The sequence below is a fragment of the Centroberyx affinis genome, unplaced genomic scaffold (assembly GCF_046629955.1).
Source record: "Centroberyx affinis isolate AG114_WGS23_722 - 3 ecotype Tasmania unplaced genomic scaffold, CSIRO-AGI_Caff_v1 ptg001065l_1, whole genome shotgun sequence".
Lineage (NCBI taxonomy): Eukaryota > Metazoa > Chordata > Actinopteri > Beryciformes > Berycidae > Centroberyx > Centroberyx affinis.
Window position 1 is genome coordinate 1 of NW_027279615.1, and position 15,647 is coordinate 15,647.

A 15,647-nucleotide genomic window follows, 5' to 3' on the forward strand; every position below is an offset into this window, starting at 1 on the left:
CTGTCCTTCAAGGTAGCCATGTTCCTGACCTGCCCACTGCGAACAGAAATAATGCATTTAACTTGGAGCGTTAGCTGCAGGCATTATCGTCATATTGCAAAAGTTTCTCATTAGCTTATTATAACTGAACTTAAAGAGAAATATGAAGCTTGATGTTGAAATGCCATTTTACTAAGTTACTAACGCTGCAAGCTAGCTAACGTCAGTTAGCCGGGTAGTACACAGAGTACTAACAGACAGAAAAGGATTTGGTAATTATTATATTGCACTGACTGTGTGTTAAGACACTGTAGTGAAGGGATTTGATCATAATCTTGCATTGAAAACACGTTTATCCAGCGTCACCTCACTACTAACACAATGTCATAACGTTTAGGCAAGTAAGTGTCAGCTTAGCTAGCGTTAGCTTAGCTTAGCTGACTGAACTTGGCCATTCCCTCTGCAGCACACTGCTGTCATTCATTAGCCGCGGCCTGCAGGTTAGCACGTCCTTGCAGTCAATAACTGGGTTTATCAGCGACTACAACTTACAGACTCGATCTAATGGTGTACCTGAATTAAATACAGAAAAAGATACAACTCAATAATGTTGGCTATATATTCAAAATCAACTTTACCATTGTGGGACAAACACCCACCGCGCTGGTCCTGGCGAACATGGTTAGTTCTATGAAGGTCAGACACACAGGACTGCGCAGGCGCAAGTCAGCGGCAAAATGGAGGAATGCTGCCTTCAAGTACTATCACAAATATCGTAAAAACACATTGAAGTCACATGAACGAACCAAAAAAATATCACATTTCTCACAAACTGAGTGGGTAAAAGCACCTCTTCATGTGATTATTATTAATTAATATAGCCAACCACAGCAGGCATTGAGCGGTGTATTTATTATCGATTGAAAAAACATATGGAATCTATAAATGATATGATTGCAAATAGAAAATCCACAGTATCTGTCCAACTTCAATCTCTTCTCTTTGTAATCATTCCGTCTGTTGAGCCAAAAATGTTTATGTTATGCAATTATTTGAATTTGTTGACTGCATAATTATCTTCGGTCCCTTTGTTATGTTAACAGTGGTGCATGTTATGCAGTATGTTATTGTTTAGCAGAACAATATGTCATTGCGCACGTGTAAATCATTAATATTATTGTACGTTTCTATTTTCACTCTTTATTCTATTCTCACACATATACTTTTGTTTATTCTGGCTGATAAGCATTTTCTCCTCCAACCAAAATGCACTTGAATGCGCGACAAGTTGCACTCGGTAGCGTGGATCTTGGAGCATACGAGGAGCCCTTGAAGGCAGCAGAAGTTATCGCGTGTTTTAAAGCATACGCGATGTTATGACGCTATACACACGGAAGTTGTTTATCTCAGCCGAGGAGCCCACATTGGGTCGCGCTAAATTTCTTAAAATTGACTTATATTAATAACATTTATTGCCTCTTTTTTATGTTTATTATAGCTGGTCGGAATGGGGAAAGCCGATTTTCTGAGTCCCAAGGCAATAAGCAACAGGATAAAATCCAAAGGTCTTCAAAAGTTGAGATGGTATTGTCAGATGTGTCAAAAACAATGCCGAGATGAGGTGAGCTCTTTTTTAACCGTTAAAGTTCTGTTATTTTATGTTTAAACTCGTTTAGATATTGTTTTGAACACTTTTCTCCTTCCCGTTTGTTCACAGAATGGATTCAAATGTCACTGCATGTCTGAGTCCCACCAGAGACAGCTGTTGCTGGCCTCGGAAGACCCAAACCAGTTCATGGACTACTTCTCAGAGTGAGTGCCGTAGTAACGTTACGAGGTATAGGCTAATATTATGAAAACAAAAGCACGTTAGCATTTCACAGAGTAAATTTATTGTTATTCCCTCTTTCCTAGGGAGTTCAAAAGTGACTTTCTGGAGCTGATCAGGAGACGCTTCGGTGAGACTGGACGCTGTTACAACAGTTTTCTGCATTAAAAGTGAAGTAATACTGAGGAACTATTTTTTTTCCCTTTGCCCCTCATTCATCCGCAGGGACCAAGCGCGTGCACAACAACATCGTCTACAATGAGTACATCAGCGACCGGGAGCACGTCCACATGAACTCCACCCAGTGGGAGACGCTCACCGACTTCACCAAGTGGCTGGGCAAAGAAGGTGAGCTGACAGTGTTTCCATGTGTGTGTCCCACCACTAATATAAGACTACACGCTGCATTCCTGCCATTCTCCACCGCATCATCGAGTTTGGAAACAAATTTGAGAAGAGCACCACTCACTGGCTAATGATATATAAGTAAAAAGTGTATAAATGAAAGGTCCTGCAAACATCTGTAGGCAGGGATTTAAACCCACTAGATCTATCTGTGGAATAGAAACACCTTTCTTGACTGACATACAACTTTATGCACAGTATGCATCATGTAGGACCAAACTAAGTTGAAAAAACACTTAAAAAAAAAAACAATCTTAAAAGACAAAACAAATGCCTTTTTGAAAATATAATGTATTTCTTTAGTAAAAACTAAAGCCTCTCCCATCATCCAAACACAATCAGCCCACATACCTCTTTATACCTGATTGTGTGAAACATTACCAGTGTGTACAGACAGCCTTCACTGCCTTTACTTAATTAATTACTTGTTAATATATAGCAATAGGGAGAAATGTCAAGTTTTCAGCTGGAAGAGGTGATTTTTAATGTGTGGTCTCTGTTTAATGTTACCACTAGGTTTGTGTAAGGTGGACGAGACCCCTAAAGGCTGGTACATCCAGTACATCGACCGTGACCCCGAGACCATACGCCGCCAGGAGGAGCTGGAGAAGAAGAAGAGGCAGGACCTGGACGACGAGGAGAGGAGCGCCAAGTTCATAGAGGAGCAGGTCCGCAGGGGCCGCGGCAGCAAGGAGCCCGACGTGAGTACACAAACCTCATCACCGCATCACAGTGGGGTCTGGCACCTAAACTTCATGCCATACTGTTTAGCACCATTAAACAATGTTTTTCTGTATTGTGTTCCCCAGGAAGCTCCAGTTTTCACAGAGCTCAAGCGAGAGAGTGAAGAAGAAAAAGGTTTGTTTTTGTTTTTGTTTTGTTTTTTTGGAGCAATGGCTCTTAAAAATGTCACATTGCCCTTTGTTCTCAAATATATAAACCTGTTAAATTGCAGACAAGCACTAAAATTGCCTAAAGATGATTGTAAGAACGATGTTGGCAGGTGTTTTTGTCCTCCAATCTTTTAAAACTATGTGTGTGTGTGTGTGTGTGGATTGCCTAATGAATGAGGTTATTTATGCAAGATTTTCATAATTCTAGTCAAAATTGTGACTAAATTTAGCCTCATTTATACAGAATTACATTTCTTCCATGTTGTCTGACCTTTAAAAGTTGTCTATGAAAGTTTTGTTCAACAAAGTAAATTGCAACACGTTTGCAAGAAGCCTAGTTTGTGTTTTTATTCACCCTAATATATATATAATATATGTCATTTCTTTCTTTCAGTTGTCTTCAACATGGGCGCCTGTTCCTCTGTAGCTGGCCCGTCAAAACCAAGGTAGAGAGGCTCCTGTGCAGGGTGTTAATTGAGCTGCACAATCATCAGACGGGTATAATGACGCTATCTGTCTGTCGCTCCCTTTAGCACCTCGCTGGGTCCCAGCGCCCTGAAAGCAGCAGCGTCCTCCTCCAAGAGGAAAGACGCGCCTGCCGGCTCCGAGTCCAGCGAGAAGAAGAAGAAATCTGCGCTGGACGAGATCATGGAGGTGGGGCGGTGTTTCTTGCGAGTCCTGTGTCTGAGGACGGCTTGTGATTCTGTATGCGTCCGGGTGCGTTATCTGTGTTCGATGCGGCTTAGCGTACTGAACCGTCGGCGATGTGTTTGTGTTCAGATGGAGGAGAGGAAGAGGAAGCAGCAGCAGCAGCAGCAGTCGGCCAGGACGGAGTATTGGCTGCAGCCCAACATCGTGGTCAAAGTCGTCACCAAGAAGCTGGGAGAGAGGTACCACAAGAAGAAGGCCGTCATCAAGGTAATAGGCTTCTTACTCTATATTGGGGCAAGGGGGGTTCTGTGTGCATGGGGAAAAGAGACTGATAATGCGAATAGTTGTGGATCTTTTAACCGTAGGAAGTGCGAGACAAATACACGGCCATGGTGAGGATGATCAACTCCGGAGACAAACTGAAGCTGGACCAGAGTCACGTAGAGACCGTCATTCCCGCACCAGGTAAACTGTGAGACTATTAATAAACTCTCTGTATCCACCTTCGCAACCTGTGACCTAAAACCGTGTTCTCCCCCCCCCTGCAGGTAAACGGGTGTTGGTTCTGAACGGGCCGTACAGAGACACAGAGGCTCTGCTGGACGGGATAGACGAGAAGAACTTCTGCGCCACGCTCACACTCGACTCTGTAAGTAATAAATAGCAGCCAGATCTATGTTTCTACACTTCTGTCTCCTGCTATCTGATGGATATATGGAGCCTGTTATGTGTTGTTTTTGTGTTTATTAATAGGTTTGTTGTCTACATCTGTAAATTGAATATATATAAGGTGAATAGTCTAGACAGTTTCTGTACATATGTATGGCCTTCTGTTCTGTCTTTTAATGTGAATACTTTACCAGATCCACATACCAGATCTCTATGTACATCTTGCACATGATGTACTGTATATAAGAAGTTCTTGACTTAGTGAACATGGTTGCATTGGGTTTATTCCCCCCCATTTGCTGTATTCATATTCATATTGTTTTTTTCTCATCTCGTCTTCAGGGTCGAATGAAAGGGAAGAGAGTTGAGGGCGTCGCCTATGAGGATTTCTCAAAGATGGCTTGAACCAGCAATCCTTCCTGTTTACATGTCAGCAGCCTGCTGGCTGAGGGACTCTACTGTGTCAGAGTTACTTCCCCTTGGCTCCCTGTATACCTGTATATACATATCCCACAATGCATTTCCTATGGCGTTATCACAGTTGACCTTAGTACAAGTTACGATTTGTTTAATGTTTTTTATTCTGTATTAGTATTCAAGTCGATCAACAATTCAGGTGTGTTATTTCTCTTGAATAAAATACAACAAAAGAAACTTCTGGTGTTCTTTGAAAAATAATCGGAACAGTAGGACTAAATGATTTTTGGAGAACAAACAAAAATCAAAAAATGAAGTTACACATGACTTGACTTGACATGACTCAGTGGCACATCGTATACATCGCTCAACGTTGCATCTTTCAGTTACACATCTTTGGGCTCAATCCGATTTTTTTTTTCTCTTTCCACTCACCCTTTCAAATAGTTGTAACATTTCATTAAGGCTTTTCCCACCCAGAACCTAATAGCAGCACACGGCGCTGGTTAATTTGTGTCTTGCTTCTCCCCGTTCCCGCCTCCTCGGTCCCGTGCGCCTTGCCGCCGGCCGCTCAGAGCGTCGGGAGGAAGCTGTTGAGGTCCGGGACGATGTAGTCGGTGTAACGGCCGTCGATGAAGCCTTTCCCGCTGTTGTGTATGAACCAGCAGTAGACGTCCGAGCCGCGCTTCTTATCGCGCCTGTAGTCCTTTTGCCAGCCCCTGACGCACAAGTTTCACTGGTATTAGCATCCAATTGTTTTGTTCAGTAATAATTTTTGTGTGTGTGTTATTAGCTCGACTTACCGGGTGACAACCAGCCTGTTGCCCTTCACCTCCATAGTGGCCTCCTTCTTCAGAGGGTCAGATCCTTCGTGGATGTCAGACACACTCACCTCAGGCTCCATAGAAAACTGCCCTGGGAGGTCACACATACATATTGAATATATGAGCTTTAATCCAAAAATATCAGTATCGACAGTCTTCAAAACCCCTTTCCTTTGGGCCTCACTCAATTTGCTGCTTCTTGGAGTGACAGCATACGGTTTTACCAGACAAAGACCTTAATCAGAGACGTACCTATGAGTCCATGGGCCAGGGAGGAGTAGTTGTTGTCATTGGGGATGTAGATGCCAAGGAAGTCGACGTTGACCGGATGTTTCTTCCACACACGGTGAAGCAACACCATCACCCTGATGTTATCGTTTATTGTGATGGTGACATGAGAGTCCTTCACTATGGCAATCTTCACCCTGAAACACAGAGACATTACAAAATGACCCAATGTACCAACAATACATCCCACTGAGATTTTACAATTCATTAATACACTTAACTTTAACTTTTTGGTGGTATTTACAGTATATTAATTTATGATCTCCATATCTCCGTTGTTTGAAAATCTCCAAAATACCATCTTTTTGGGAACTAAGAAATACATTCTTTTGAAAGGGTTTACCAAGGGATTACAATTTTCACAACCCGTAGAGGACCATGTAATCCCTCATTTGAAGTTAAAACATGAAAACCTTGTGACTCCATAATCCACTTCACATGAAATCACCAATATCTTAAACTTATTATCAGGGATGTAGTGGAGGGTAAATACACCTAAACTGAGTTAACCCACCTTTATAGGCTGGATTCATAACACACGTTATAAGAAAAAAATGATGTAAAAATACACTTGTCTGCTTAAATAACAAATTGGGGCTACTACAACAGAGAAAATTGTCCCATCTCTGTTTTTTTCTGAAGATGCAACAGGTTTTTTTTATTTACCACTACATCACTGCTTATAATGTATCCTCATAATTTATCATGTGGTTAAGGGTGTGATGGTTACCCGTCCTGTATGATGTCAGCCGTGGCCCCCCAGGTGAAGGAATGGTTGTGAGTGCCGTCGGTCATGGCGATGCTGTGGGTGCTGATGGCCAGGCTGAGCCCCTCCGGCTGGTAGTAGACTGAGATGGTGCCAAAATAGGTGTTCAGTTTGTTCCCCAGCATCTGCTTGGAGCTGACTAACTGACCGTTCACCACCACACCTTCAGGACAGGAGAGGAGGGTTGGTCAGAAGAATCAAGTATGAACTTTTTCAATTATTCATGTTTTTCTCATTAAAGGTGCAAACATGTTGGAAGTGATTTTTTCCATCGACTTTTCACTTGTCCCACCATCTGCCATTACCAGAAACTCTGAAAGCTTTAGCTCTGGAAGAACAGCGCCCTCTTCCTGTTTTGTGCCATAAAGCAATCCAGCAGATTTCCCGCCAAAAATACTTTGTAGAGAGTTGTTCAAAAGACTTTAACATTTTGTACAGTACAGTACCTGTTCCACGGTCAGACACCAGGTTGAGAATATGACCGGGTTCGGAGTCGATGTTGAAGCAGATGTCCATGTTGCTTCTGGGCAGGTGGACGATGAAGTGGGGGTCGTTCTCCACTGGGTGAGAAACAATCAGCTTGTTATGTACTGAGTACTGCTTACATTTAATAGTTTTCATGATGTTGTGGTAGTCATCAAAGGTGTGTGTGTGTGTGTGTGTGTGCGTGTGTGTTACCTATGGTGATGTGTTCAGGCAGGGCCCCCTCAGCCTGGCTCGGGGGGGCAGGAGTGGTCATCTGGACCCAGGGTGGAGGCTGGTACACAACCCGCACCGGAGCCAGAGAAGCAGACGACGATCCCGCTGATACTCCTGATCCTGTGCAAGTTATTGATAGGATGAAGTAGGGTTGGAAAGATATATCAGGCCAATATTGGTCTATTATTGAAAAGCGGATATCAACAAATCAACGTCATCCACCTCTGATATGATGGATATGATGCAGTTTCGGCATCCATATTGGCTCTCAAAACCCATATCGGTCAAGCCCTCAAATCTTACTATGAAGTATGTTTCTAATATGTCAATTTCAGCACCTGAACAGCAGCCGTGCTTGGGGTCCTTCGGGGAGTCGGCCAGCAGCCTCTCCTTGGCCTCCTCGCTCTCCACCAGCAGAGCGGTGAGAGGAGTGACGAACTGGTGCTCCACAGCCAGGGTCAGGATCCTCTGGGTGATCTTCCTCTTCTTGGCAGCTGTTGGGGCCAGAGACCTGCAGGAGATCCACACTGCAGCAGTTAAATACTGACAATCCCACAGTAGAACCTTTAGATTGCTTGAGTGCCTCCATATGTTTCAGGTATGTACATATGCAGCGCTCTATCACTCTGTACCGTCCCCACCCTCTCTCACCTCTCTGCGATGAGCTGGTTGACGGTGATGTAGGCCCACAGCTGCCTGGCGAAGCCCGTGAAGGAGTGCTGCTGCTTGGCCAGCTCCGTGTCCAGCTCCATGGTGTCGGTCTCCGTCTCCAGGGTAAGATCCAGACGAGCCTGGAGGACGAGGTGGGATGGGATGTGTGTGTGTGTGTTAGTGTGTGATCTTGTACTTCTATCCTTATGAGGACCAAATGTCCTCACAAGGATAGAAAGATGAGAAAAATCCTCCAAAGTGATGACATTTTGCCAGTCCTCACTTCTACAAGGGACTAGTTTAGAGTTAGGATTTGGGTAAGGGCGTGGCTTAAGTACATAATTTTTCTATCATATTTTGCATACATTTTGAGATAATGCTAGTGGCCTACTATCACTCAACATAGTGTATGCTAAAGTGTTAGCATGGAGCACCAGAGTGAATGATCTACCAGGGAAACATGAATGATTTTGGTGTTTATGTTCTCATCACTTAACGGTTAAGTTGTCCAGCTGGACAATCTCCCCACAATTTGCTATATTCCTTTGGGGGTTACGGAATGAATATAGCCAATGGAAGGTGCTCACAGGTATAGTGATACAAACATGTGGTAGTGAGTGTGTGTGTTACTCACGGCAGACGCTGTGGTGAAGCTGGTCAGGGTGTTGCTGTCAGAGGGCAGCACCTTCCCAGCCACCACCAGCTCCGAGCCGCTGAAGTATTTATCGAAGCGGTTCTGGGTGATGTCCGACACCGAGTCCTCTGGGAACTGGATGGTGATCCTCCTCAGCAGAGGGGCGGAGACCTGGCTGTAAAACCTCTGGGGGGAGGGGGGAGGAGGTGAAGAATGAGATGATTATGGAAGTCAGGGTGATGAAGATAAAGTTCAAGTTCCTCAGTGTCGTCATACCCGTAGCTGCTCTGCGGCGTCGTGGTTGGCGTAGATCCTCTGGGCCATGCCCCTGTTCTCCATGGCGATACGTTCCAGGAAGTCGTAGTCCACATCGAAGCCGATGCCCAGTGAGAAGAGAGAAAACTCCTCCCTCATCACCCGCTTCACATTCTTCTGGATGGTGCTGAGCTTGATCTCTCCTGCAGAGAGAGAGAGCAAGAGGGTGGAGACAGATATGCATGTAGTGAGACCTTGACAACACGTTAATTATACTCTACACTGGCAATGTTCATCATCATCAAATTAGGGCTGCTAGAGTGGAATTCCTTGCCTAGTCAAATCACATTTATACAAAAATAATATAATTTCAAAAAGCATCTAAAATAGCCAACCAGTTGACTGGAAAACAGTGATTTAACCAACCCTTCATCTTCCATGTCTAATATCTTGGCCTTAATGTTTTAATACTGTATATGGGATATGGTGTGTCAGTCTCACCGACAGTGGGGTCTCCATCAGATACCAGAATGATCATGGAGACGGAGCGGGGGTCGATCAGCCCCTGATTGGATGCCTTCACCAGCATCTGCACCGCCCTCATCAGTGCCTCGTTGATGTTGGTGCCTGGGGTCAAAGGGCAATAAAAGCCAGTCATGAACAGAGGCAGATGTTTGATATCAGCTACTTCATCTGGTCATCATAGCATCCAAAGACTTCCACGTCTTCTACATGCCCATAAAGGATATTATTTTCTCATTTTCCTGTGGCATCCCCCCTTTTCTTCCCACAGTGTCTCACCTCCGTTGGGTTTGATGCTCTGGATGTATCTCTTGGCGTCTGCGATCTGGATGGAGGAGCCGGCGACCAGCTCTTCGCTCCAGCAGCGCACATTGTGGTTAAAGTCTATGATGCTGAAGTGGTCGTCTATGGTCAGGTCATCCAAAATAGCCTGCATGGCCTCCACTGTCTGTGAGAGGGGGAGTCAGCAGTTTGGAATTACGGTAGATGCATTCTGGAGAATTGCCACATGATGGCAGTGTTTTACAATGGAGGGATGAGGAATGCGTGAGATGGAAAGAAAGGGAGAGGGAGCACTGTTGGCGGGGTCAAAGTGCGCAGACCTCCGTATAGATGTAAACTTACTGGGATAACGAGCACTTACCTGCTTCATCTTGACCCCCCACATTGACCCGCTGACGTCGATGACAAACACAATGTTTTTGGGAAGGGGCGAGAGGTTGGACGGAGCGAAGAATTGGACAAAGTGGCCATCAGAGACCTTGAGGAAACAATGCAAGCCTGAGCAACAATTATCTCCATTCTGTTTCAACCATAATCACTAAAGAGCCGTGTGCAATATTAAACGCCTGAATAAATAGTTTGTACACTGTACTGTTAAGTGTGTGATACCTGTAGTTCCCCAGCGTTGCTGTCTCTCTCCACGTCATATTTGACAGTGAAGGTGCCATCTATAGCACTGTCAGTGCAGTTCTCACACTTCCTCTGCTGCTGCAGATTGGGCTTGAAGACAATATGAGCCTGGGGACGGACACACACACACACACATACACACATCATTTAGATGCTCAGATTCCCAGCATACAATCAAGTAAGGAGCTACACACAAAACAGAGTGTATTATGTTACCTTGTCTTTGGAGGAGGTACGTCTGATCAGCTCTGCATACATTTCCCCGAGGGTGTTTGGTGTTTCTATCATGGTAATGCCCTTCGGCTCATAGATGTACACATCCACCTAGAGAGAGACTGGGTCAGGGGTGATTGCTGAGTGACACACACACACACACACACACACACACACACACACACACATACACACATATATATCATGGCCCCCTCACCTGGAACTGTGGCACCAGTCTTCCAGGCTGCAGGTGTAGTGAATGCTCATAGAAACCCAGCTTTCTTTGCATCATTTCTTGGTAGTGGAGCTCAAACTCAATGTTGCTGCCAGGGGGAACATGGACTTCTGTCTTAAAGGTCTCCATGTCCTGGGAATTAGCCCTGTGAAGCAGAATAATTTCAGTATCTTTGCAGAATCAGGGGATGAAACCCTATTGAGATCTACGTAGGATTCATAGACCTAAACCAAGAGGCTGGTCCAATACCTGACGATGCCCGCTGCCTTGCCTCTGGCCCTGGCTTGGGCGTACAAGTTCCGGGCCACCGTCTTCTCCTTCACCGAGCCCACAAACGTTATCCCATTCACGTTCCTACACATAGGAAACAATTGGTGTGAGAAGAAGTGTGCGCTCACGCTCTGTAGAACGAATTGCTTGAAACTGGGAACATGGCTCACATGGTGAAGTTGGTGATGAAGGCTCGTTTGGGGATCTGGACGTTGAAGCCGATGCTCTGGGCTTTGGAGCCGGAGTTGACCACCGAGCTCCTGACGGTGGTGTGGGCGAAGCGCGACGTGATGCGGCTCTCCACCTTGTAGCTCTTGACGGTGATGTCATCTCCCCGGATAGCCTGTGCGAGCGAAGACAGAACATGTGAGGGACCGGCAAGCAATGGGAGCAGAACTAGGGTGTCGAGATCTCATTCCAGTGCTGAGGTACTTCAGTCCGGTCTCGAGTCTGGTCTCCAGCCCACTTTTCTGACGTCTTTGACTTTTTCCTGCCTACCTACAAATTTTCTTAGATATGTTTTTTTCCACCTGGTCCGCCCTGATGTTTTTTCTCCCCAGCGCTACAAACAATTTAAGCCAGAGTTGCCCCAGGGGACTCGACATGATAAGGGATTAAACCTGTGTGACGTATGTAATGGTCTTCAAACTTCTATGCATTGATTAGTCAAAATTCTATGCATTGAGTAGCTGAATTGAAGGGAATAATACAGAAGTCCTGGAGATAGATCTACGTCTTTGTTGACATGCACTAACATTTATTGCTTATTTTTGTCTTGGTCTTGAATAGGACTTGATTTGCTCTGGTCTTGGTCTTGACTCGATCTTGACCCCTTTTGGACCGCACCTTGGAACTCAGCTGGACCTGGTCTTGGAATTGACTTGCACTTGACTAAGGCATTCTAGGTGGTACTCCATAGACTATATCTCTCTAGCAGCAGGCTTGCCAGGTTATATCTGGGACTAGACCCAACCTGCTCTAGATGCCATTTAGTCCCAGTCACCCTTGGCCATATGTGGGCAACTGAGGACAAGTGTCCTCAGTTGAGTCCTTCCAGCACATTTTCTTACATTTGCGACCGGGAGATCAGCCCTGACCCTACCACAGTGATATTTGGGGCAGCCCCCTGATGAGATTTCACTATCTGCAACTCAAGAAGAAGTCATGGCTTTCCCCACACTCCTAGCCAGATGGATAATCTTTTTCAAGCAGAAAGCCACAACTCAACCATCGCATAAACGCTCAGCGGTGGAGGTCATGGCACATTTAAATGTAGAGAAACTGAAGTACTGTTATATTTGGCATGACCCCCCACCCACCACCACCCCACCCCATTCCAAATCCAGCACAGATCAATTTGTATTGTGCATTGGATTTTACTTGTTTTCTCTTGTGTATGTCTTTTTTTATATGCATTATACATGGAACTGAGCACTGCATGTATCTGTTCATTTCATCGTCATCAATATTTCAATAGTAATAACAATATAATGAAATGGCAGCACAGTCATGACGTCATCACCCATGGAGAAAAAAAGCCATCTCTTCATTTTACCCCATAATTCAAAGCTATATTAAATTGAAATTGATCTTGTCATAGTTTAAGCTGATATAGGAAACTACTCATAAAACACTGCCAAATAAACTGAATGACTCGATTGAACTAAGAAATAGGCTTAATGCACTTCACATGACTCTGCCACTGATTTGATTTCTTACTTAAAACAAGACAGACTTGCTTTTTGGCAGTATAGTAAACCAGTGCAGGATTAGCGGAGAGCGAAGTCAATAACCTGTCAGTCACAGGAATCTCTTCAAACAGCTGCGCATTGATTATTAGATAAGGTTCAACTCTGTCACAGTGGAGAGGGCTTGAACAACAAGCGGAGAGACGCACCTCAAAGTCTTCCTGCTCCTCGCTGGTCAATATCGCTCTCTGAAACACACACACACACACAAGTCATCAGCCTCACACTGCCTCAATCCACTCTCTAAGAGAAGATAATGAATCACAAACTGCTGTTATTCACAAGTTGGAGATGATGTACGGAGTTTGATTAGAATCAGAGTGGGTTACTGGCCACATGGGATGCTTAGTGTTGACTTAATCTGTTTGTTGACACCATTATGAGTGTGTGATCAGTGTGATGCAGTTCATGGATCAATGATTGCAACTATTGCAACATCGACGACAAAAGCAAACCCACAATTCATGCTTCCATGCTATGTATTATACAATTAGACATGCGCATAAGATTAAAAGTCACATTGTTTTGGCGTCAAAAGAAGGAAAACATCTCACCCTGTGTCGTTCCCGATGATCCTGCAAACCTGACTGGTGGAAGAAAGGAAGTTATTTGTACTGGCGTTGATCATTAAAACAATAGAGACAGATTTAAAACCCTTATTTAACCAGGCAACATGACACATTTACAGCATCAACCTGGGGGAATAATGTCATGTGACTCACTTAGACACAGTAGTCAGACATGATTTAGATCAAAAAGCATTGACTGCACAACAAGAAGTTGTCACATATAACTGATGTCAGTTTGATTAATGCAAATATAACAATATTCCATAATAATCAGTGATGTAGTGGTAAATAAAAAAGGGTAAACTAGAACTGTCAGTTGGTGATCATCATACTGCAAACAACCTCCAATATAAACAAAAAAGATTTTCAGAACAGCATTGATTTATGTTTTTGTTTTCTTCTTCTTGTCCCAGTTTGATACCACTATGATGAATGAATTGAACTCAATGAGATGTATGCCAGCCTAAAAAAGTGGCTCTCTATTGTGCAAGTAAAAAGCTGCGTAAACTGAGCTTTCCAGTGGGTTTACCCTCCACTCCATCCCTGCTAATACCATCCAACTCACCGTCTCTCCCTCCCATTCTCCATCTATGATGAACTCGAAGCCATGGCTCTGGTGGGAGACCAGCAGCCCCAGCAGCAGCAGCAGCAGACGCCTCATGTTTCCAGGCCTGGAAGCCCTCAGAGATACAAGCAGCACGGAGAGACGGTCCTTCTGCCAGGAGCCTCCTGGAAACACAGCAAAGCCCGAGCTGAGGGTTAAAATCCACTAAACTGATCGACTCCTGGCCCCAGTCAATATTTGTTGTGTTTCACAGAACCCAGAGAGGAGAAGGAAACTTTGAAACTTGACCTGCAGTGTGGGCAGGGTAAATAGGACACATTTGGGCCATTCAGGTTGAGATTAAACACAGTTTCAGATCCTGACAGAGACATTGTTTCAAGAGCTGTGACTCTGATATAAATGTAATGGGCTGCATTCAATATACGACCATAGATCTTACATAGACATTACAGCTTTTTAAAAGGTACTACAGCTGTTCAGTGTAAAAAAAATGCTTTTATGACACAAACACACAGACATCAGTTGACATTGGCTGTAATGTTGCATTATGTCCACAAGATAGCGCCAACGTAAGCCTAACTGTGTTGAAGTTTATGTTCCCCCTTTCATAGTACAATGGTTAAAAGTTGATTTTTTAGGTTTTTTTGTTTTTTTTCTATTTACATTTTACATCTTGGGCATTCAGATGACGCTCTTTTCAAAACTGACTTACAATTAGTGCAATAAGATCCAATTCCTGCCTGAATTTAGATAGGAAATAAGGGGTTCAAAGGTCACGGCCTTAGTATCTATATGTATCCTATGACCATAGAATGATCATGTAAGAGCAAAGTGCTAGGAAAGAAAAAGAGCTAAGGAGAGAGATTTGCAATAGCATTTCTGATTGAATATTTTGCTTTGTAGGCTATTGAAGTGTTTATTTATACTTTGTACTTGCAATTTAGAAAAAAAAAAAAGAACAATGGCTTAAAGCCATTAAAAACTATTTTTGTTTGTTTATCTCCTCTTCTTTGCTTATCATCTTCTCCTATGTCAATAATTAACTAGGTAAACTTTGCATTAATTCAGAGTTACATTTTTTGGTTTGGCAATTGCACCACAGAGCTGGTTCACATTAGGGTTAGGGGAAGTGGGGTCAGCAGCCCGCTAACTGATGGATGCTCAACTAGGCCTTATTATAATGGCAGAGAGTCATGCTGCCTTCATGTGCACCTCGTAAACTCCAGCTTCTTGCTTGCAAGTCATAAATAAGACTTGTCACGCATTCAAGTGCTTTTCTATAAGGCAGTAAATAGACCTGCTTTTAACCTATGAACCACTCAGGCCTCTGAGGTCACCTGGGCCTGGCCTTTTCCCTGTTCCTAGAGTAAAATCAAAATCCGGTGAAGCTGCCATTAGTCACTACGCCCCCGGCCAAACAGCCTGCCAGATTTTCTCAGATGTGCCAAAACTCTAAGCTCTTTTAAAATTGGGCTCAAAACTTTCCTTTTTTCCCAAGCTTTCAACTAACGTTGTGTGCATGTATACATAGCTGTATGTGTGTATGTGGATGTATGTGTGTGTATATATATATGTACCTATATATACATATTTTAATTATATGTGTATTTTTTTTATCACATTTTATATATATTTATTTTTGTTATTTCTGCTA

At 43.8% G+C, this 15,647-nt stretch overlaps 2 protein-coding genes across 2 annotated transcripts; one reads left to right on the forward strand and one right to left on the reverse strand.

Annotated features, from left to right (window-relative positions):
• The first annotated feature begins 1,370 nt into the window (after positions 1-1,370).
• On the forward strand, positions 1,371-5,065 carry kin (Kin17 DNA and RNA binding protein). The gene is made up of 12 exons (XM_071523113.1): positions 1,371-1,600; positions 1,697-1,791; positions 1,894-1,937; positions 2,033-2,155; positions 2,729-2,913; positions 3,022-3,070; positions 3,500-3,551; positions 3,639-3,759; positions 3,886-4,023; positions 4,122-4,221; positions 4,305-4,405; positions 4,768-5,065. Exons 1-12 carry the CDS (start codon positions 1,487-1,489, stop codon positions 4,828-4,830), a joined length of 1,185 nt encoding a protein of 394 aa, XP_071379214.1. The 5' UTR covers positions 1,371-1,486; the 3' UTR covers positions 4,831-5,065.
• A 348-nt stretch (positions 5,066-5,413) lies between these two features.
• On the reverse strand, positions 5,414-14,089 carry itih2 (inter-alpha-trypsin inhibitor heavy chain 2). The gene is made up of 21 exons (XM_071523111.1): positions 13,994-14,089; positions 13,414-13,446; positions 13,009-13,047; positions 11,282-11,454; positions 11,091-11,195; positions 10,824-10,986; positions 10,610-10,717; positions 10,373-10,501; positions 10,125-10,241; positions 9,761-9,929; positions 9,461-9,586; positions 8,981-9,162; positions 8,705-8,890; positions 8,071-8,210; positions 7,758-7,930; positions 7,399-7,524; positions 7,167-7,280; positions 6,685-6,883; positions 5,919-6,091; positions 5,646-5,757; positions 5,414-5,561 (listed from the first exon to the last, which is right to left on the reverse strand). The coding sequence occupies exons 1-21, from the start codon at positions 14,087-14,089 to the stop codon at positions 5,414-5,416; spliced, it is 2,811 nt and encodes a 936-aa protein (XP_071379212.1).
• Between the last annotated feature and the right edge of the window lie 1,558 nt (positions 14,090-15,647).

Coding starts and splice junctions, on each gene's coding strand:
- kin (XM_071523113.1), top strand. CDS start 1,487: ATGGGGAAAGCCGATTTTCTGAGTCCCAAGGCAATAAGCAACAGGATA. Junction 4,024..4,121: donor AGAAGAAGGCCGTCATCAAG/GTAATAGGCTTC, acceptor TTTTAACCGTAG/GAAGTGCGAGACAAATACAC. Junction 4,406..4,767: donor CCACGCTCACACTCGACTCT/GTAAGTAATAAA, acceptor TCTCGTCTTCAG/GGTCGAATGAAAGGGAAGAG.
- itih2 (XM_071523111.1), bottom strand. CDS start 14,089: ATGAGGCGTCTGCTGCTGCTGCTGCTGGGGCTGCTGGTCTCCCACCAG. Junction 10,242..10,372: donor GCAACGCTGGGGAACTACAG/GTATCACACACT, acceptor TGTTTCCTCAAG/GTCTCTGATGGCCACTTTGT. Junction 9,163..9,460: donor TGATGGAGACCCCACTGTCG/GTGAGACTGACA, acceptor CTCTCTCTGCAG/GAGAGATCAAGCTCAGCACC.